Genomic DNA, 19,337 nt, shown 5'->3' with positions numbered 1-19,337 from the left:
GCGAGCGGGGGTCTTCCGCAGGGAAGAATTCCCACCCCGAGCTTTACCACAAACTCAGCCGCACAAAGCCCCTGGAAAAAAATCAATAAACATTTATTTGATACAGTCATATTTAATACATACAGTTGATGGCCCACCCCCACGCCACTGTGGGCCGGGGAGGCGGGGACGAGGACCGGGGACAGATGGTCACAAGGTGGGCAGGGCCCGAGCTCACCGTCAAAACATCTTGCAAATAAACACTTTGTAGATAGAATATATATGTATATATATGGTTACAAGTGATAGCTGGAACCTCTCTTTCAAAATGCACTTATGTACGGAGAACTGGCATTAAAAAACCCAAACCAAGAAACCCAAAGCACAGGATGTGTGGTTGCCGGGCCAGAGGTGCTGGCCAGGCCCCCGAACCCCAGCCCTCCAGGGCAAGCCACCTGGGGCCCACCGAACTGGACACACCGGGACAGCCCTGCCCTCCGCAGATCAGGGTGCACCCGTTCTCTCCCTTCTGAACCGGAAGGACAGGATGGGGGCTACGGCTGGGAGGGCCATTGGTCACACCAGGATGCACCCTCATCTGCCTTTACACAAGCAAATAAAGTGCACCCTATTTTTGTGTGAAGTGTCAGCCCCTTGAGTCGGCCCTTTCCTGTTCTCAGGGCAGGGGAGGGGAGGGGGTGGGCTGGGCCAGAGGTAGATCTTCAGAAAGGGACCTGGCATTGTGCCCTGGGCTTGGGTCTTGGGCAGGGTCCGTGCCCATCATGCCCCGGGGGGTCTGCCACGCCAGTCCCTCTCATTGAAGGTGTCAATCAAGGCCAGGTGGTTACCTGGCTGAACGCCCACCAGAGTGGGAGATGGGCAGATCCTGCTGAGCCCCCCAGGGCTCTGCCCCCTTTGGAGGAGGGCTCTGCCGACCAGCTCACCACTGCCACTCACCAGAGCATGGAAAGCAGGAAAGGAAGAAGGGAGAGAGGGGTCCGACCCAACAGCCACGTTTGGCAGCAGCTCCCCACACCCACTTTAAAGACAAAGAAGGGGGTTAAAGTGCTAAACATCAAGTTACCCAGGACCCCACCTCTTCCCACACATCTCGGCGGGGTTCCCAAACCAGGGACCATCTGTGGACTTCAGGGGGCGACCTGGAAACTCACCCCCCAGCAAAAAACCAGCCCCCCACTCCCCAAGGGCCAAGTACCTGAGAGGCTGGGGCGGACGGCCGTCCCCAGCAGAGGTGTTGAGGTCCAACCTCCTCCAGCCACTGGTGACAAGGACAAAATGCACCTAGGGCTCCTGCCAGCCCTGCCCAAGGCTGCCCCTGAAGTGGCTGCCTGCCCCCACCTCTGCCCCCACCAGCTGTACACCATAGTGACACCCAGAACACGGAAAAGAAAACTCTTCTGCCCATGCAGTCCAAAGCCCTGCCCACACTGCCCTCCCTTGACCTTTGACACTGGGTCACACCCATCTGCCCATGCCTCTACACTTTGATCAAATCAAGGTGTGTGTGACTGGGGGTAGCCCATGTCTCTACACCCCCTCCCTACCACATCAGGCCAGGATTGCCCAAGTCAGTGCCTTTTGGCCAAAGGAAGAAGCTGGAGACAGGCAGCACGACGTGCCCCAGAGGCCCCCCTGGAACCTGTCTCCTTACTGCAGAGCCAGGAGAGCTGAGCCCGACTGGGAGCCTCTCCTCTCCTGGGACTAGATGAGGACGGGAGCTGGGGGTGGGGGGGCAGAGAGGTGCCCAGTCAGCATTGCCTCCCTGAGCAGGGGAGAGACACCCTCTCAGTCCCCAGATCCACCGTCGGCACCAGGAAACCCTTAGCACCAAAATGTCAGATTGTTGTGTTTTTGTATAAAAAACAGAATAAAAAAAAGGTTGTTACTTGTCACAGCAACAAGACTGGCATCCACTACACCCAGGAGACACACGCACACGGGCAAATATCAAAATTCACATCGTCCAGGATCGGCAAGACCGAGCCCTCAGCCCACCCCCACCCCCCAGTGGGAAACAGCCTCTGTCCAAACCCAGGGGCTCTGAGGATCCTCCTCCTCCCTACACTGCCAAAGTTGGAAGGTGGGGCCCAGGGAGGAGACCAGAGGCAGTGTGGCCACCTCCTCTGGGTGCCCTGAACTCCAGCCTGAACCCTAGTCAACCTGCAGACCTAGCCATCCCCTTTGGGGCCCAACACAGAGCTGCAGAGCTGCCACCAACACAATGTGACCTTGGCCAAGCTCCCTCCCTGGCCTTTAGCTCTCATATCAAAAGACCACACAACCAGAAACAAAAGGGCAGGTAAAAAAAAGGGGGATGGGGACTCCCATGGGAGCCTAGCTACGAGCCAACCCAGACCAGCAGACAGAAGGCTGATTCCCACAGGGATTACTCCTCAGGGCTGGGCCCCGGTTCCCCACCCCACATGCCTGTGGGCCCCAGGCTGACCCCAGAGCCTGGATTGGCCCATCTCTAACCCATTGGACTGCCCCAACCTAGACCAGTGGCATTAGTGAAGCTGGAGATTGGAGGCAAAGCTGTGCTCCACCGTGGCCCCCTCACCCCTGCTCCTGCAGCCCTGCAGGTCAGACCAGAACCCTCCCCTCGCCCCAGGCAGGGAGCACCCATGGAGATGGGATGGCAGAGAGTCCACCCACCATGACGGACAGGGGCCAGTGGGGCAGGGGCCCAAGCACAGCAAGGGTTGCACAGGCAGGGGAGGGCAGGCCTGGAGAGGTAGAGAACAGAAGCAGAGGACCCAGAGGCGGAAGGACAAGGGAGGCCATGGTGGGGCAGGCTGTCAGGTCAGCACGGTAGCAGTCAGACTCAGGGTCTGTCCTGGGAGGTAGCTGGGGGTGCTGGGGTCCAGTGTCGGGTGGAGAGGTGAGGCTGCTCAGGTGCCCTCATCAGCCCAGAACCATGGGTCACCAAGGACCCCCAAGCCTTGGGCCTGAGAAAGCAGACGGGGCATGGAGCTCACACGGTGAAGGCCCTCTGCCTGCCCTACACCGCCCCGTGGCCCTGAGGCCTAAGCTGCAGACCCTCCTCCTGCCCACCCGGGGCCCCCGACTCTGCCAGGCCCGTGAATGTCCCTGCACACTATTGCGCGTCTGTTACTGCCACAGGCCCTCCCCCAAGGGACCCCCAGCCCTGTGTGCCCTCCACAGCCTGCACCGGGGGGGGGGCCACCTTCAGGTAGGAGAGGGGCTGGCTGCCTCCACTGGACAGATGAACAGGCAGGGGTGGGGGATGGAGAACTGGAGAGCAGAAGGTGCTGGAGCTAGCTCCCCCCGCCCTCAACAGAGTGGACCTGGTGTCCAGTGTGGGGGCCAGGCCCCACCCACCTGCCAGCCACCACGCTCACTTCTCAGGGGCCTTGCTGGCTCCCATCTTCCGGCCAGTGGAGCCCCGGGCCCCCTTGTCTCTGCCTCCTGGGGGCCAGTCGTCCCGACGGGGGGGCATCTTGGGCGCGGGCTCCTCAGGGGTCCGCTCCTTGGGCTTTCGGCCTCGCTTCTTTCCGCCCGCCAGACTCTTCTTCTCCTCCTTCTTGGGCGCCAGTGAGTCCTGGCTCCTGTGTTTGGGAAGTGGGTCTGCCGAAGTACGAAACCAGTTCTGGAAAGAAAATACACAATGCAGACCCTGGGGCAGGAGGTGCTGGGCACTGGGGCTAGGCAGGCCACTGCGCTAAGGTGGCTGAGCGGCACCCAAGCTTCTCTGCTCCTCCAGGGAAGCCAGAAGCCCCGCTGAAGGGAAACCAGCAGATCTCTCAACTTTGGCTGCTCACTCCAAGGCCATACAAGCATCACCCCCCCCCCCCCCCCCCCCCCTCCCTCCCGCCCAGGCCCAGCAGGGCGCTCAGCCCATCCCACCTCTGCATGGGTCTTGAGGATGTGATATTTGACGCCACTCTCAGAGCTGAACTCCTTCGGACACAGCAGACAACAATACTTCCCCACCAGGTGGTCTCCCTGCAAGGCATAGGGCGGGCTGGCCCCCAGAGGTTGGACCCCACCCCCACCCCTTGGAAGACCTGAAGCACCAGCTCCAACCAGGGCACCTGCCTCTCTGCCTGCATCTGTGTGCCCAACCTCTGGTTGGGGCAGCCACAGCTCATCTGGCTGGGTGCTCAACAGGTGGGCTTCCGGAACCCATGAGGCTTCTCTGTGGCAGGACCTTGGAGTTGCCCCCACTATGGGAAGGTAAGGGACACAGAGAGGATGGGAAGAGGCAGGTTGCCGGGGAAGGGTTGCAGCCTTTTCCTGAGGGCCCTCACCCCAAGCCCAGGTCAATGTGCCTGCTTACACCCACACAGACAAGGAGCCCCTGTGGGCAGAACAACTTGGGGCTGACTGACTCACGGATAGGGCTGGAGTACCCTGGGCAGGGTTGGCCACCGGGCCCTGGCCAGTCCCTGCGCTTATGGAGGAGGCTGCCCCATGGGGGTAGGGTAGGGTCACACACACAACGTGTGGGGACCTCTAGGGGTTGGCTGGGAGTGCCGAGCACCCGCCCCACCCTGACAAAGGGCCTGGGGACTGACCTTGCTGCAGCTAGCAAGATGCGCCTTAAGACCGGACACACTGGAGTAGATGGCTTCACAGCACTGGGGACAGGAGACAACCATGAGAGAGGACCTCCCAGCAGATGCTCCCAACAAATATACACGCACCCATTGCTCAGGGGATATGAGTGCAGGGCTTGGCCCCAGGAATCTTGGGGTATGGGCAGGCTGGACCTCTCCATCTAAGGACCCTGCAGGGGCCCAGGGATCACACGTAAGCTGGTCACTTGGAGGCCCCCTACCCAGGGCCATACCTGAGCTCTTTGTCCTTGAATCCCAGTGTCCCCACACCCACCCCACCAGCCTGCCCCAACTCACATCATTGGGGCAGTTGACATGGCCTTTCTCCTTGACTTCATTCTTCCATGCCTCCAGCAGCTGGGGGTTGAGCGTGGGGAGGCCTGGCCGAGTGTAGTTGAGCTGTAAAAACAGGTGCACACCGGGGTGAGCCCAGTGGGCCTGCGTAAGGGGAGCTCCCAAGTGCCAGGCCAGGGCTGAGCCCAGATACCCGCAACTGCTCTAAGGACCTCAAGTGCGCCCTCCACAAATTTGAACCTGGACAGTCAGCCAATGGCCTAGGTCACAGGGGCAGGACCGTCACAAGGGACCCGGAGCTAAGTCACGTCCTCACCCGGGCAGTCTCAGGTACCAGGTCGTCCTTCACCCGCCGCTTGGTCCAGTCTCGAGCTAGTTCGTCCTCTGCAATCTCCTGCAGGTGGAATACGGCCACCTGGGCTGACGTGCGGCGGATGCGGCCACTGGGGGTCCGCTCGACTCCCAGCAGGTCCTCAGTTTCAGGGGGCTTGTCCTCAGGTTCCTCAGGTGGCTGCAGAGCAGGGAGGCCGAAGTGACCCACAGGAGCCATGGGGCATATGGGCCATGAGTAGCAAACACAGAGGTACCTTGCAGGGAGGGTCCCAGGCTCACGATTCCTCATGCACTCGGCCCCCAGGAAGGGAGGACCCAGGCCACGGGCTGCTCACCGGGGCCGTGTGCTCCGAGCGCATGTGGTAATCGTGTCCAGCCTTGGAGCGGTAGGTCTTTCCACAGTGGGTGCAGGGGAAGGAGGGGCTGTCCACCTCACACGGAGGCTTTCCACAGCGTCGCTGGTGGTACTGGTAGCCCATGAGGCTGGAGAAGGCGGCCCCGCAGCCCTGGGGTCGGGCTTGGGTAAGTGGCCGGCAAGAGGCTGGGCCTCATCCCACACGTGTGCCCCACACCCTGCCGTCCCACTGACCTCCTGGGGGCAGCGCAGCCTCCCCATCTGCTTCAGCACCTTGCGCAGCCGCTCCCGCTCCTCCTGCTCACTCCCCTCCGAGGCCTCAGCGTCAGAGGGCTGGGGGGCAGGCCCAGCCTTAAGATCCCCACCACCACAGGGCCCCGCCCCTGCCCAGGGTCAGGGCCACAGATGTCCAAGGTCAGGCATGGGAGCCACTACGCTCTGCTGCCATGTGGTGATGAAAGGTCAGCGGGCAGGGCAGGGAGGGCGGGGTGGGACGGACTAGGAGGCCAGTGGTGGGCGGGTCAGGGCGTACCTTGGCGCTGTGTTCGGCCATCGTGTGATAGTTGAGGCCGGCCTTCGATTTGAACTGTTTCCGACAGTGCTGACACTTGAGAGCGTCCTGCAGCTGCAGACACGTCCCGGCCGTGAGACGCTGACTCTGAGCATCTCCCCACCCGGACCCCAGGACAGCTTTACCTTCTGACACACTTCCATGTGCTTCTTGAGCCCCACGAGGGTCTTTCGGGTGACCACGTTGCAGGTGGGGCAGACGGCCTCCCCCCGTTCATGGATGGCCCGCTGCCACTGCTCCTCAGGGCCACCTGTGGGGCAGGGCCAGGGCCTCAGGGACTGGTGGGGGCTCCCGGACGCCCTGGACGCCAAGCACAGGACCCACGGTCCACGCTCAGCCCCCAGTCCCTGTGGTCCAGGATCTGCCCCAGAGTTGAGATCTGTCCTGGGCCCCGCCTCCCGGCAGCCCCCCGACCTGGAGCTGGGTGGGCCGTGGGGGCCGGCACTTCCTTGCTGACAGTACTAGCCGGAGCCAGCACCTTCTTCCGCACATCCTCGGGGCCCGGCCCCTCCTGCTTCTTGGCGCGGTGCACGCGGGATTTGTCCTCTGCCTTGGCTAGGCCTGCGTGCACACACACAGGAGGGCAGCTGTGAGCCTAGAGTGCAGTCACACGCGTGCGTGCATCCAGCTCCAGATGCGCAACTGGCCAGGGCCCTACCTTTGAGTCCGAAGGTCCCTGAGATGGACGGCTGCTCCCCTGTAAACTTCTTGGGTGTTTTCTGTTTCCTTCCTGACTCGGGGGAGAGAAGACAGGGGCCGAGGTTCTGGTCAAATAACCATCGGGAAGCCTGGGCCAGCGGACAGCTACCCCACGCCAGCCACTGCCCCCCCGCTCTCCTCTTACTGTGCTTTGTGCGCTCCGCTCCCTCCTCAGGTGCGGACACAGGGCCTGCGGCCCTCGGTGCTTCCTTGCTCCCCAAGAGCCTGCTGCCCAGGGAGAGGGGGCTGCCGCTGGGGTCTGTGCTCAGCTGGAAGGCCGAGCTGTGGCCCGTGGTGGAGGGGCCATACTCCCCATTCTCCGGCCTCGCCTGCTTTGGCAGGATGGGGCAGGCATCCAGGCTGTCCGCTGCCCTGCAGGGAGCAGGCAGGTGAGGGGCAGGAGGGCCCACTTTGGGCCCTGTTACCACCTCCAACCCAGAAGGAGACCCCATACCTTTTCTTACCGCTGCTCCTCCCTGTGGCACGAGGAGCTTTGTTCTCAGACTTGGTCAGCAGCACCATTTTGCAAGGTGGTGTGTGTCTGCTGATGGCAATGGGCCTGCTGACCGTCACTGGCTTACTGACCACAATGGGCCTGCTGACCGTCACTGGCTTCGTGACTGGCACGGGTTTCGTAACTGTCACAAGCTTTGTCATCGGCACCGGTTTGTTGATGGTCACCGGTTTGGTAACCGGCACGGATTTGGTGACTGGCACTGGCTTATTGAGAGTCACTGCCTTGGTGACTGGCACAGGTTTGGTGACCGGCACAGACCTGGTGACTGGTATGGGTTTGGTGACCGGCACAGGCCTGCTGACCGTGACAGCCTTGGTGACCGGCACAGGCCTGCTGACCGTGACAGCCTTGGTGACCGGCACAGGCCTGCTGACCGTCACTGGCTTGCTGATGCCGATGGGTTTGCTGACACCCACAGGTTTGCCAATGGTGACAGGTTTGCTCACTCCGATGGGCTTGCTGACCCCAACGGGCCGGCTGATGGTGACCGGCCGGCTGACTGGCCCAGGCTTGGGGGCAGGCAGGGGTCGGTCCATGTGGTTCCAAATGCGGTGCTTCTCCAGCTGGGTCTTGGAGGTGAAGGCAGCCTCACAGAAGGGGCAGGGAAAGGTCAGCCTTTCTGGGATGGCGCCCTGAGGGGAAAGGGCAGACATGGGGAGGACAGCCTGAGGCCACTGCCCACACACACCCTACACAGGCAGGTGGGGCAGGGTGGGCCCCAGGCCTCTTCCTCCTCCCTGCCCCACCGCCCCTTACCCCTTGACACCGCTGGTAATGATACTTGAGCCCGTAGATGCTGGGGAATTCCAGCCAGCACCCTGAGTTTGGACACTTCACCCTTGAGTGTGCCTTGAATTCGTCTTTCCACTGGTTCATCAGGGAGAGCTGCGCATGGAAAAGGCGAGGCTGCTGACCCCTCAGCCAGCTGGGCCTCTGCCAAGCCCAGCCCCAGACTCAGCACCCTCCCCAGGCCTGCAGGGCAGACAGGCAGCAAGAACCCCCGCACCTCAGGACTGCAGCAAGACTCAGGCCGCTCCAAGCAGCGACTGTGTACTAGACCTGTTCTAAAGCCCCACAGACGTGGTCCACTAGGTCCCAGGCCACAACATGAAGCCTTAAAGCATGGAGCGACCTTCTGACACAGGCTGGGAGGGCTTGGGGCTGGATGTATGGCAAGCTAGCTAAGGCAGGGCAGTGGTCATGACAGGCAGATCCCAGTGTGAGTCCCACCCCAGCCTTCAAGGAGCTCACAGGAATGTCTCGGAGGGCCTGGTTCTCAGCTTTCGGACGCCCCTTCTTCTTCCCTTCGGTCCTGTCACTGGCTGGACTTCCCGAGTCAAAGCAGAGTGGGGCCTGGCTGGGCACTGTCTGCCCACCCCGGGCCACCGGCATCCCTGCAACACATGATATGCCAAGACTTAGAAGCTTTGCTTCCCACGGCCTCGCCTGCCACCCAGGGGGCTGGTCAGGCCTGGAGTAAGCCCCACTTCCCCCATAGTGAAGCATGGGGAATGGGAGACTATGGTCAGCCTAGGACAAGAATCCAGGGCCCCAGGCTGCCCCCACCCTGGGAAGGCTCTCAAGAGCCCAGGCAGCCCAGGAGCCGGACCACTGGGGAGCTGGGAGCTGGGGAGGAGTCCCACACCCAGCACTGGCTGCCTGCGATGATTGCCTGGAGTTGACCTTGGCCTGACCTCTCTTACCCAACTTTGGTGGGTCGTGCAGCACAGGAAGTCGGACCTCATTCCGGCCTCCATCCTTCCCAGGTCCACTCTTGGTGGACCCTGGGAGCCGGCGGCCTCCTCCAACGCAGAAGGGATCAGTCATCTCTGCACAGCAAGTGGACAGACCTGTGAGGCCTACCAGGCCTGAGCCAGGACTTGAAATGGGCTGGCCCTGAGCCCCACCCCCCGACAGGCCCCTCTCTGGCTCAGGAAAGGAGCGACTACCTGCCTATGTATTTGGCCACATGGGAAAATAGATGATGGAGGCTTCTGGTTTAGGGGAGGGGCTGCCCAGATGAGGTCCCCCCACATTATACAGGAGACACAATGATCTTGGAAGCATCTAACCCTGTCCTGAAACCCTCATCAGCTCCCACAGACTTCTGTCCCCAGACACACAGTCCCAAAGAGTGCCAAGAATCACACCTGCTACCGGGCTGGGGGGGCGGCCCTAGAGAGGTGGAGTGTTCAGAAGGGAAGAGGTCAACAGCATCCCTCCCAGCGGCCTATCATGACACCAGTATGGCCCCTAGCTCACAGGCTGTGCTGGCCCAGGACCTTGGGACACCTTTCTCTACAGCCCCACCCAGACCAAAGGCAATGCCACCCTACCTGGGTGGGCATCCCTGGATCCTCCTCTCCAGGACACAGGTGGAAGATGGCCAAGATGGGCACTGAGGGCCCCTAGCCTACTCCCCAACTTAGCAAGTTCCCCAGGGGACATGGGCGGCTGATCAAGGACTGAGCACCCTACAAGCACCTGGTTCTGGTCCCCATGCCAGCTGAACCATCCTATCTGACCCTCTTCTCAGCCTTGTCTCCAGCAGGAATCCCTCAGCCAACCCTCTACCTGGCTGAGCTCCTCCCCACCTCCGCCCTCAAAAGCCTCTCTGTCCCCCACCTACATGCCCACCAGCACCACTCCTCCAGAGACCACCAGCCACTGGCCACAAGGAATACCCCACTGCCCAAGGCTGGGTCTCCATAGGCCTGTTCTGCTGGGGGACCCCAGACCCTGAGAGCTGGGGGCAGGGACTCTGAGCTCAGCCCTCTGGATCCTCCCACAGGGACACCCAAGGCCACAGGAAGGGGGCTGGGGGCAGTTGTGTGGGCAGGGGGCACCTCTTCTGGTAGTTCCCAACTAACGTAGATCAGAAGAAATGTGGAGGGACTGCAGTGCCTAGAGGGGATCCAGAGGCTGAGGTCAAAGGTAAGGACAGTCACTGCCCGCTGCCAAGGGGGTGCCCGTATCCTAAGCCTGGGGGGAGGTACGGGTCTACGTGGGCCTAAACAAACTTCTCCGAAGTCCTCACGCGGAAACTTCTAAAGGAGACTGCCAGCATCAGTCACCCCAGCCCCAGGATGACTCCAACAGCCTGGGGTGTGGGTGCCTGCCAAGAACCCACTTTCCAATCTCTCTCCAGCTTGGGTGGAGAATTCAGAGCTGGGGGGTTGGGGCCAGGGCTGCCCTAGGAGGCTGACACCCTCTTTCCATCCAGGACCTGTCACTTGCACAACAGGAGGAAAAGAGATTCCACCCTGCCTGAGGGCCCAGCAGGGTCGCAGAGGTGGGACACTCGCGGGGGGGGGGGGGGGGCGCCCCCCCCCGCCCGGGGGGCGGGGGGGGGGCCGGGGGGGGGGCCAGGGGGGGGGGGGGGGGGGGCGCGCCCCAAGCAACCCTGGCGGCAGGACGGTAGCCAAGGCTGGGCGCACGGATGAGGCTGGCCACGGAATGCACACCTGGAGGCTGGCCTTGCCACCCACCTGCCACCTGCGGCCGGGGTGCGGGGCCCTGGCTTGGCCCCGAAGGGGCCTATTGCAGGCGCCGGGGGGGGGGGGGGGGGGGGCGGGGGGGGGCGAAGGCAGTGAACCAAAATGGCGACTTTTTCTGGAGAAGGAGGAGGCAGGAGCGCGGCGCCGGCGCGGGGCGCGGCGCTGGGCGGGGGGGGGCGGGGGGGGGCCGGAGGCGGCGGGGGGGCGGGGGGGGGGGGCTCCGGGCCCGGCCCCCACACCACCCCCCCCGACCTGCGCGCGGGGTCAGGGTCGGGGACGCGGCCGAGCGATGGCTGCTCCGGGGTCCGGCCCGGGGCGCGGCCGGGTGCTTACCTGCGGCGCCCAGCGGGACGGCGGCCGGGGCGGGGGCCGGGGCCGGGGCGCTGGGCGCGGGGCGCGGGGTCCGGGCGGCGCAGACTGCGCGCCGCGCTGCGCACATGCGCGCTCCCGCCCCTCCCACCTTTGACAGTTTTACTGTGGGGGGGAGGGGGCGAACTCTCGCGGTATTCCTGCAGCAGCTCCGCGACGGGGAGGAACGGGTTGGGGGGAGGGGGCCCATCGGCCCGGCCGGCCCCCTTGCCCCGCTCCCGACTTCGTCGCCTCCGTCGGCCAGGGCTCCGGTGCAAATTGGCCAGTTATGCCGCCCCTAGGGCAAGAGGCGTTTTTCAGGCAATGGGGTAAACTGAGGCACTGTAGGGGCTCTGGGAACTGCTCGAAGCCCAGGGTACGCGGATCCAAGCGACGAGATGCCTCTAGGTGCTGGCTCTGGGAGGGTGCTCCCATGGAGACCACCATCCTCTGGGAGTCGAACTCCTGGCCCCAGGGAGTCTTGCGCCTGCAGAGCGGGATCTGGGTGTCTTCCAACGAGCCCCGTGACCACCTCTGTCTGTGGCCACACTCAGATCATTGCCTGGCTCCTAGCAGTGCTGGGGCGGTTTGAGGCCGTGGGCCCTGCTGGGGCTACTGACCATCGGACCAGCCTCCGTCTGCTTCGGGTGGGGGTGATTCTAGGCCAGCCGTGCTTTGCTCCACGGTACCCCAGAACCCGGGCCTGTGAGGGCACCCCAGTATGAGGTCTGGGGGAATGGGGCACCAACCCTACCAGGACTTGGGAATAAATGAAGCAGGGGAAGAGGGACTAGTTGGGAAACAGTTACAAGGTGCACCCTTCCCCACCCCCTACTCCTCTCCCCACTTCACACTTCTGTGTACCCTGGAACAGGTTGGGTGCATTGCTTGGGGGCAGGGCACAAGAGGTCAGATTGGGGTCTGCCTGTCCTCACAGGGATTCTTGGGACCTGCTTCTCTAATGGCTGGCACAAAGTGCTCACAGAGAGAGGGGTGGGGGCCCTCTGTGCAGGGTTCAGTGGGTTAGAGCTTCCCTTGGAAATCAGAGCCAGAGAAAGGCCCACGTGACCCCAGGAGGAAGAGGGAGGGTCCTGTCCTTCCCTTATTGACGGAGCCCACACTGGGGGCAGGACATGCAGGATTTGGGGAGGGGTCAGTGCATGAGATGCAGACAAGTTTGTCGTATTTCCCCATGTAAGTCTGCATGTTCATGTGTGTAACACATCAGTGCCCATTGGTAGGTGTGTGTCTGAGTGACCATACGTGCTGGGCTGTGTCCTGTGTGGACGACTGATGTCAGGGTATGTCTGTGTGTCCTGTACTAGGGGAAAAGGGTGCCTGTCTGCATGTTAATATCTGGAGGACTAGATGCACGGTGTGTGTGGCTGGAGGGACACCTGTGTCTTAGCAGCTGCGTGTCCAGGCTACAGCGTGCCTGGATGTCAGGACGTGGTGTGCTGTGCCCCTGTGTTTCTGTATGTTAGGGGTCACTGTGTGTCAGGGTGTACTGTGGGTCTGGATACTAGCCTCCTTGTGTCTCTGTGTGTCCACACTCCGGTGGTCAGTTTATGCCCCTGTGTTGCCCTGTGTCTGGTTGCTGTGTGGGTACCCGTGTTGGGGGTGTCCTGACCTGTGTGTTTCTTATGTTAGAGCATTACCCTGTGTGGGGCGCTTAACGGGGGCCCTCCAAGATTGCCACATCAAATCCCTGGAACCCATGAATGGGACCTGATTTGGGAAAAAAAGGTCTTTGCAGATCTGCTTAAGTGAAGGGTTTTGAGATGAGAAGATCATCCTGGATTGTCCAGGTGGTCCTTAAATCCGGTGACAAGTTTCTTTGTAGGAGGAAGATTTGACACAGAAGGTGATGTGAGCACCGAGGCTGGGATGGAGTGACATGCCACGAGCCCAGGAGTCCCTGGGGCAGCCACAAGAAGCTGGGAGAGGTGAGGAAGGGTTCTACCCGGGGCTCCAGGAGGCAGTGTGACCCTGCTGGGTTTCAGACTGGTGGCCTGCATTACTGGAACAAAATCCATTTCTGTTGTGTTAAGCTTCCCAGTTGTGCTAATTTGTCACGGCAGCCCCAGGAAAGTAACGCACCTCTGTCCCTGCGTCTGGGTGCAGTCCACAGGGCTGAGCCCAGGATTCCAGCCCTCTGCCTCTTTCCCCACCTGGCCCTGGGGTGAACAGGTACCCTGTCAAGATGCGACGCCACTGCCCCCTAGTGGCCCCGTGGAGGCACCTGACCTGGGCACCGCACCCCCTCCTCCCACAGCCAGGGCCTCTCCACCCAGGGCTCTTCCCACTCTCAAACACCCAGTTGGCTGGAGCCGAACACACACTTGGGGCACTTGAGAACCAGGTTTATTTCTGGTCTTTTTGTCAGAATATAAAAAAGCGCAAAACAAAGAAGACAAGACAAGAGCATGGGGGCATGGGGGCAAGACAAAAGAGGGAGAAGGTGGGGGCAGTGATAGGAAGGACCCTCCGGAAAAGACAACGCTGTGATGGCACAAGGTGGGCTGGGACAATCAGGGTGGCCAGACAGGACATGGGGGCTTCCTATATCGGCCTACAGGATGGGGAGCACCAGGCCAAATTCCACTCAGGACCTGCAGCAACCAACCTCCCACCTGGAGGCCAGCTCAGGGCACAGAGAAGAGGCTGGAGGCTCAGCCTCATCTCTCCCTGAAATTTTCAGAGTTCCCTAGGGGAATGGGAAGGCAGAGGAGCAAGAGGGTGGGGGCTACCAGGACCACCCTCACTGTCCCTCTGCTGGGCAGCACCAGTCCCAAACCTTGGGCCCCCTGACCCACGGAGTGGTTGCTGAGGGGCTGGCTGGGTCCCTGGTGGGTGGGTGTGGGCGATGCAGCCCTCAGGACAGTCTCTTCTATGAATTCGGATTTTCCTGGGAAAGGAGCAGTGAGAATACACATGCCTCCGACTGTGCCTCAGGGCAGCTCCCCAACAAATGTTGGGAGAGCAGGAGCTGGACTCCCAAACCCAAGGCCACAACATGGCTGAGCCTAATCCTGGCTATGGGGTCCTCATGGTGCTGTGTTAGGTCTTAGGCACCTGAGCAATCCCCAGACCTCTCTTGCTTCAGGTCCTGGGAATAGATGGGGGTGTGGTGAGGGTCTCAGAAATCATGAGGGAGAGTTCTTGGCGGCTGCTGCTGACCATGGGGGGGGGGGGTGGCCCTGGCCAAAGGGAGCCTGCACAGTTCATCCCACCTGTGCCGGTAATCCTCTAGGTGCTGGGTGAAGGTGTAGAACTGGACAAATGGGCAGACACAAACCTCTTGCCCTGGGGAGGGCAGGATGCCCAGAGGGAGCGTGACTCAGCAGGCAATAGGGGCGTGGACATCAGTGTGGGTGAAGGGAATATAAATAATAAAGAGACTCCCTGGGAGTCTAGGGGGATAGCCAGACCCTGCCCTGGCTCCAGGTAGCTGCCCCGCATGCTGCCAGCAGCACCAGAGGGTGGATTTGGGCTCAGGTCCTGGGAGGAAGGGCCACACCCAAGCAGCCCCCACCTGCTCACAGCCCAGAATGCACAACCAGAGATGGCAATCCTGGTCCCACCTGTCCACTGGGTTGGGCTCAGCCCCTGGCGCCTCTGGCGGGGTCCGAGAGGGGCTGTGTGCCAGGTCTGCATCGTCCTTGCCACAGGCTCTGGTCACAGTGCTGGGGTCCGGGCTTCAAGCCCCAGGCAGCAGCTAGGACGTGTTTCCGAAAGAGGCTACGGGGTGGAGGGGGTGAGGAGGGGTGGAGATGTCTGGCATCTCCGTTCTGCCCGGGGCACAGGACAGCCCTTCCTGGCGCCTGTGGCTGCCCCCCTGAGCTCAGCCCACCCACCCCACACCTGGGCCTCCCGCCCAGCCTCCCCCACCCCCAGGCCTCCCGCACACTCCTGGCCCCACTGACCTTGGCTGAGCAGCTGCAGGCTCCGCCCCTCCTCGCGCACCTGCAGGCGCAGCACCTGCTGCAGCACTTCCTGCCGCTGTGCTTCCTGCGCCAGCCCCATGCGCTGCAGTTTCTCCCCATTCAGCCGCAGCAGCGCCCGGCCTGAGAGCGAGGGCGAGAGGGCCGAGCCAAGGTCAGCATCCAAGGGGCATCAGGAGCCGAGGCCGAGAGAGAGGAAGGGGAGGGGCGCACAGAGAGGCTCAAGGACGGGGAAAGGGAGGCGGAGACACAGAGATTTAGAGAGACAGGGAGAGAAAGTGAGAGGCAGCGGAAAGGCCAGGGCAGGCAGAGCCCGGGCAGAGAAACACACTGGGGAGACTGGAGAGACTGGAAGGAGAGGTCGGCTCAGCAGGAAACAGGAGGGAGGGAGCAAGGGCAGGCTGGGGGGATCCCTATGCCCCTCCCCACACCCCGCCCCCAAGGCACCTGTGATGGCGTGCTGGGAGAAGGCCTCCACATAGACGAGGTAGTTGTGGGGACAGTGCTTCTTGAGCCACTTGCACACGTCCTGCTGACTCCACAGGACCACAGGCCTCGTCAGGCCGCCCAGGGAGGGGCTTGTGTGGTACAGGCCATAGTGGTCAGAGTACAGCCGGCCCTGCGGAGCAGATGGGTGGCAGCTGGGGTGAGGTGGTGGGAAGGGCAGGGGCTGAGGTGGGTACGGTGGGTGGGTACCTGGGGGGCCTCTGTGCCAGGCTGCTGCAGGAGCTTGACAGGCCGGCCACCAGCGGCCCTCTGGCTACGGGAGTCGTGCCACGTGAGGCTGGTGCCCGGCGTCCGAGGCAGGTGGCAGGGGATGCTCTCAGCGGACACCGTGTGCTCCAGGAGGGTTTGGCAGAAGCTGAAGTGTGCAGCGGCTGCAGAGCATGGGTGCCTGATCAGAGTGGTCAGGGGCAGGGCCAGAGGATCATCTCTCCGCAAACCAGCTCCCTGCTCAACCCATCCTCCCTCCAACAAAGGAGAGGGTCCCAAGCCCCCAAAGGTAGAAAGGAAGCGTGCAAAGGCTGTCTTGAGTACCCCACCCAGTCCAAAGATGACGAACTGGGAACATCTTTCCTCTTCTGAGTGCATCTGGGGAGCAGGATGGATTCTGCTTCGATTAGAGAGACAATGTGCCCACCAGGGAGCATAAGACTTACAGCCTGGTGAGGGGCTATCCTGAGACAGGCCTGATGTCATCCTTGCTTTGGGCTGACGAATGCTGAACCAGACCAGGGTTCAGGGAACCAGACCAGGCCCCTATGTCCTGGGAGACCCTGCGTGATGGTGACCCTCTGAGTATGCTGCCTTCCCATCACCATTGAAGGCACCCAGGCTCTGCGGCCATACCTGGCATTTGAGACTTGGCTCCTGTCCTGCTGTGCTCATCTGCCAACCCATCAACAGGAAGCCTGAATGGACTCTGGGCAAGCCGGCAACCAGGTTACCTGCTCTTCCACCTGTCACAGGGCCCTTGGCCCAGGACAACTCCTGTGCATGCTGGGCGTCCAGCGGACATGGGCTGCTCAGTGCAGGTGTGTAGGGCCCAGCCATATGCTCAGGGAGCCATAGTGACACCTTGTGCCCTCTCTTCCCACACACACTTCACTACACTCAAGTTGTAGTTTCACCTTCATTTCTGCACTTGTTGCTCACATGGCTCACGGGAGGCAGACGCCTGAACGGTCACCTCCCAGCCCTTGCACATGTCTTGGCACACAGGAGGTGCCCAGAAGCATTGTGGATGGATGGGTGGATGGAGAAAGGCTCTGTGGGGTGTCCACAAGTCAGTAGAGCCCTGGGGAGAGGGAGGAACCTGGGCCCAGGCTTGCCCTCATCTTTACAGCATCCAGGTCCCAACTCAGCAGGCAGAAGCAGGTTCCTGGTCATGGCCCTTGCCTCACTGGCTCTCAGCACTAAAATGAGAGACCCTCTCTCTCATGGACACACCTCAAGCCCTCAACTGAGGGCAGAGTTTGGCGATATGCCCAGGTCTCAGTAATGGGGAAAACCAATCACTCCCCCTCCTTCTACCCCTTAAGATTCCTTGGATTTAGCAACCCCTCTTCATTCTTGCAACTTCCCGGAATTGAATGACCCCAGGTGACTCTAAATTTGAGATCCAGGGTCAAACAGAGGGTGTGGCTGGTGTGGTTGCTGCCCCGATGTGGCTTCTAATATCGTGGAAGAAGACTTATTCTAAGCCGGCATCTTTCAGGGCACAGGTTCCTGAGCCACTTGGCCTCACATCGCAGGGCCTCGCGGAGCCCGGCCGGGCCAGGGCAGGAGCGTGAAACTCTGGGCGAACCAGTCGGACGCCACAGCGTGCGCTGCACCTGTCCGGGTCCAGCCGGGCCCCGCCCATTTCCTGCCCTTGCTCGGGGAAGGATCTCCGTCTTTCCGTCTGTCAGCCCGTCGTTCCGTCCCTCCCTCTTAGCCCCAACGTCAGAATTCCAGCATAAAATGGGGCGGGGGCGCCCAAGCCCGGCTGTGGCCTCGGCTCTCTCTCGGCCCCACTGCAAGAGCTAGGGAAGGAAGGGCGCGCAAAGGAAAAGGTGACCGCGGGATGGTGCCGGCCTAAGGACAGGAGCCCCAGCCGGTAACCTCCTCCAAGCCAAGGGTGCGCTGATCCCCAAGGCCTGAGGCCACCCCCCCCAGCTCAGGACAAAGACACCAGGGACCCCGTTCGGCCAGGACGCGCGCCCCACTCCGCTCCAAACCGTTGCTTGGAGTCTGCCAGATCCCGCCCCCATCCCTCTCGGTCCCCCCAGCCCCCAACCCGCGACATCCCCGCGCCCTGGTCCAGCCCTGCTCACCGTCCACATCCCGGCGTTCCCCGAAGCCGGCACGCACAGCCCCGGCGCGGCCTCGCGGGGGGCTCAGCTTGGTCCTTAGCTCCGTGAACATGGGGCCCAAGGATCCCGGGCCGGTGCACACGCCCCTCGCCGGGGGCAAGGCGGCCCGTGTGGCCGGCGGGGAACGCGCGCCGCTGCCCCGCCCCAGCCGGCCCCGCGCCCGAGCCGGTCCCCGCGCCCGGCGAGTCTGCGCGGCGAGGCACCTGCCTGTGAGCCCCGAGTGCCGGGCGCGCTCCGGGAGCTCCGAGGTGTGTCGGCGGCGCGCAGGTCTGCGTATGCAAAGGGTGTCTGCCGGCGTGTAAGGGGCGATCTCGCACACCTCGGCATGGCTTCAAGGACGAGTGACTCTGTGCACCTTTAGGGGTCCAGACGTCTCAAGGGGCCTCTGAGGCAGGGAAATAAGGAAGCGATCTTCCCCGCGCCGAGGGAGGGGATAGGAGGGGAGCACCCTACCTGCTGCTGGGATCATCTGTCCACTGGGGCCCAGGGTCAAGGGCCAGACCGACCCCTCTCAACCATTTCCCTCCATTCTCCGACCTCAATTTACTGACTCCTTTATTCACGCGTTCTCCAGACATCTCCAGAGGCACTTGCTTCCCCAGACCCTCTCTCTCTCTTTTTAAAGATTTCATTTATTTATTTGACAGAGAGAGACATAGTGAGAGAGGAAACACAAGCAGGGGGAGTGGGAGAGGGAGAAGCCGGCTTCCCGCGGAGCAAGGAGCCCGATGCGGGGCTCGATCCCAGGACCCTGGGACCATGACCTGAGCCGAAGGCAGACGCTTAACGACTGAGCCACCCAGGCGCCCCAGACCCTCTCTTAACCCCCACCACAATGTGAACTCCAGGAAGACAGCCAGTCAGGGTCTCTCCCCTTCCCTCTGTAGCCCGAGTGACTCAGTGCCCAGGATGTGGCTCTGAAAGCGGTTTGGCTGGGAATGGGGAGGAGAGAGAAGCTCCGAGGAGGCTGCAGCAGGCAAGAGGGAAGCGTTTGTTCCAGGACCCCACTGAGAAGTGCTAGGGTGGGCTGGAGGCTGCCCGGTGCAGAAGTCCAGACTTGCTACCAACTGAGTTATGCCTGCTCTGCCAGAAGTCTGGGTGCTCTCCCCAGGTGTAAGTGGGAGCAGCTGTCCCACAGTAGAAGGAGCAGCGGAACACACAGAGATCCAGAAGTGTACGCAGAGTAGTCATGTGTGTCCGCCAGGTCATCCGACTAGTACCCAAGCCCACGACACACTCAGGTAGAGATTTGCACGGAATTCACCCACGTGCCGTGGCCACGTATGTCACATACCGAACTGTTCCTGGCATATCTCCTGCATTTACTTATTTTCGCCAATTAGC

The 19,337-nt window shown here is 62.0% G+C and overlaps 2 protein-coding genes across 4 annotated transcripts; both read right to left on the bottom strand.

Moving 5' to 3' along the window:
• Nucleotides 1–105: 105 nt before the first annotated feature.
• Nucleotides 106–11,213, bottom strand: ZNF512B (zinc finger protein 512B). 3 transcript variants are annotated; one of them, XM_032387706.1, is made up of 18 exons: nt 11,180–11,213; nt 9,053–9,178; nt 8,601–8,743; nt 8,106–8,234; nt 7,287–7,981; nt 6,978–7,204; nt 6,792–6,863; nt 6,548–6,694; nt 6,259–6,383; nt 6,095–6,187; nt 5,797–5,895; nt 5,543–5,713; nt 5,191–5,385; nt 4,878–4,979; nt 4,539–4,601; nt 3,868–3,966; nt 3,363–3,610; nt 106–2,948 (listed from the first exon to the last, which is right to left on the bottom strand). In XM_032387706.1, the coding sequence occupies exons 2-18, from the start codon at nt 9,174–9,176 to the stop codon at nt 2,825–2,827; spliced, it is 2,856 nt and encodes a 951-aa protein (XP_032243597.1). In that variant the 5' UTR covers nt 9,177–9,178; nt 11,180–11,213; the 3' UTR covers nt 106–2,824. The 3 variants fall into 3 exon arrangements, with proteins under 3 accessions (XP_032243597.1, XP_032243598.1, XP_032243599.1); XM_032387708.1 differs by having other exon boundaries at nt 2,857–2,948; nt 3,343–3,610; XM_032387707.1 differs by having other exon boundaries at nt 2,855–3,610.
• Nucleotides 11,214–13,639: 2,426 nt separating this feature from the next.
• SAMD10 (sterile alpha motif domain containing 10) lies at nt 13,640–18,132 on the bottom strand. Its single transcript, XM_032387659.1, has 5 exons — nt 17,955–18,132; nt 15,835–16,016; nt 15,586–15,757; nt 15,121–15,261; nt 13,640–14,935 (listed from the first exon to the last, which is right to left on the bottom strand). The coding sequence occupies exons 1-5, from the start codon at nt 18,043–18,045 to the stop codon at nt 14,913–14,915; spliced, it is 609 nt and encodes a 202-aa protein (XP_032243550.1). The 5' UTR covers nt 18,046–18,132; the 3' UTR covers nt 13,640–14,912.
• Nucleotides 18,133–19,337: the final 1,205 nt, after the last annotated feature.

This window comes from Phoca vitulina, unplaced genomic scaffold (assembly GCF_004348235.1).
Source record: "Phoca vitulina isolate PV1807 unplaced genomic scaffold, GSC_HSeal_1.0 scaffold50, whole genome shotgun sequence".
Lineage (NCBI taxonomy): Eukaryota > Metazoa > Chordata > Mammalia > Carnivora > Phocidae > Phoca > Phoca vitulina.
Note: the sequence above shows the minus strand (reverse complement) of the source record. Positions and strands in the feature narration are given on the sequence as shown.

Bases quoted from the DNA above. Each gene is read 5' to 3' on its own strand.
- SAMD10 (XM_032387659.1), bottom strand. From the start codon at position 18,045: ATGTTCACGGAGCTAAGGACCAAGCTGAGCCCCCCGCGAGGCCGCGCC. The intron at 16,017-17,954 runs GTGAGCAGGGCT...CATGCTCTGCAG, and splicing joins GGAACGCCGGGATGTGGACG to CCGCTGCACACTTCAGCTTC. The intron at 14,936-15,120 runs GTCAGTGGGGCC...TCCACCCCGTAG, and splicing joins CCTGCAGCTGCTCAGCCAAG to CCTCTTTCGGAAACACGTCC.
- ZNF512B (XM_032387706.1), bottom strand. From the start codon at position 9,176: ATGACTGATCCCTTCTGCGTTGGAGGAGGCCGCCGGCTCCCAGGGTCC. The intron at 5,386-5,542 runs GTGAGCAGCCCG...CCTGCTCTGCAG, and splicing joins GCTCGGAGCACACGGCCCCG to CCACCTGAGGAACCTGAGGA. The intron at 2,949-3,362 runs GTGAGCGTGGTG...CTGCTTTCTCAG, and splicing joins GCCAGCAAGGCCCCTGAGAA to GCCCAAGGCTTGGGGGTCCT.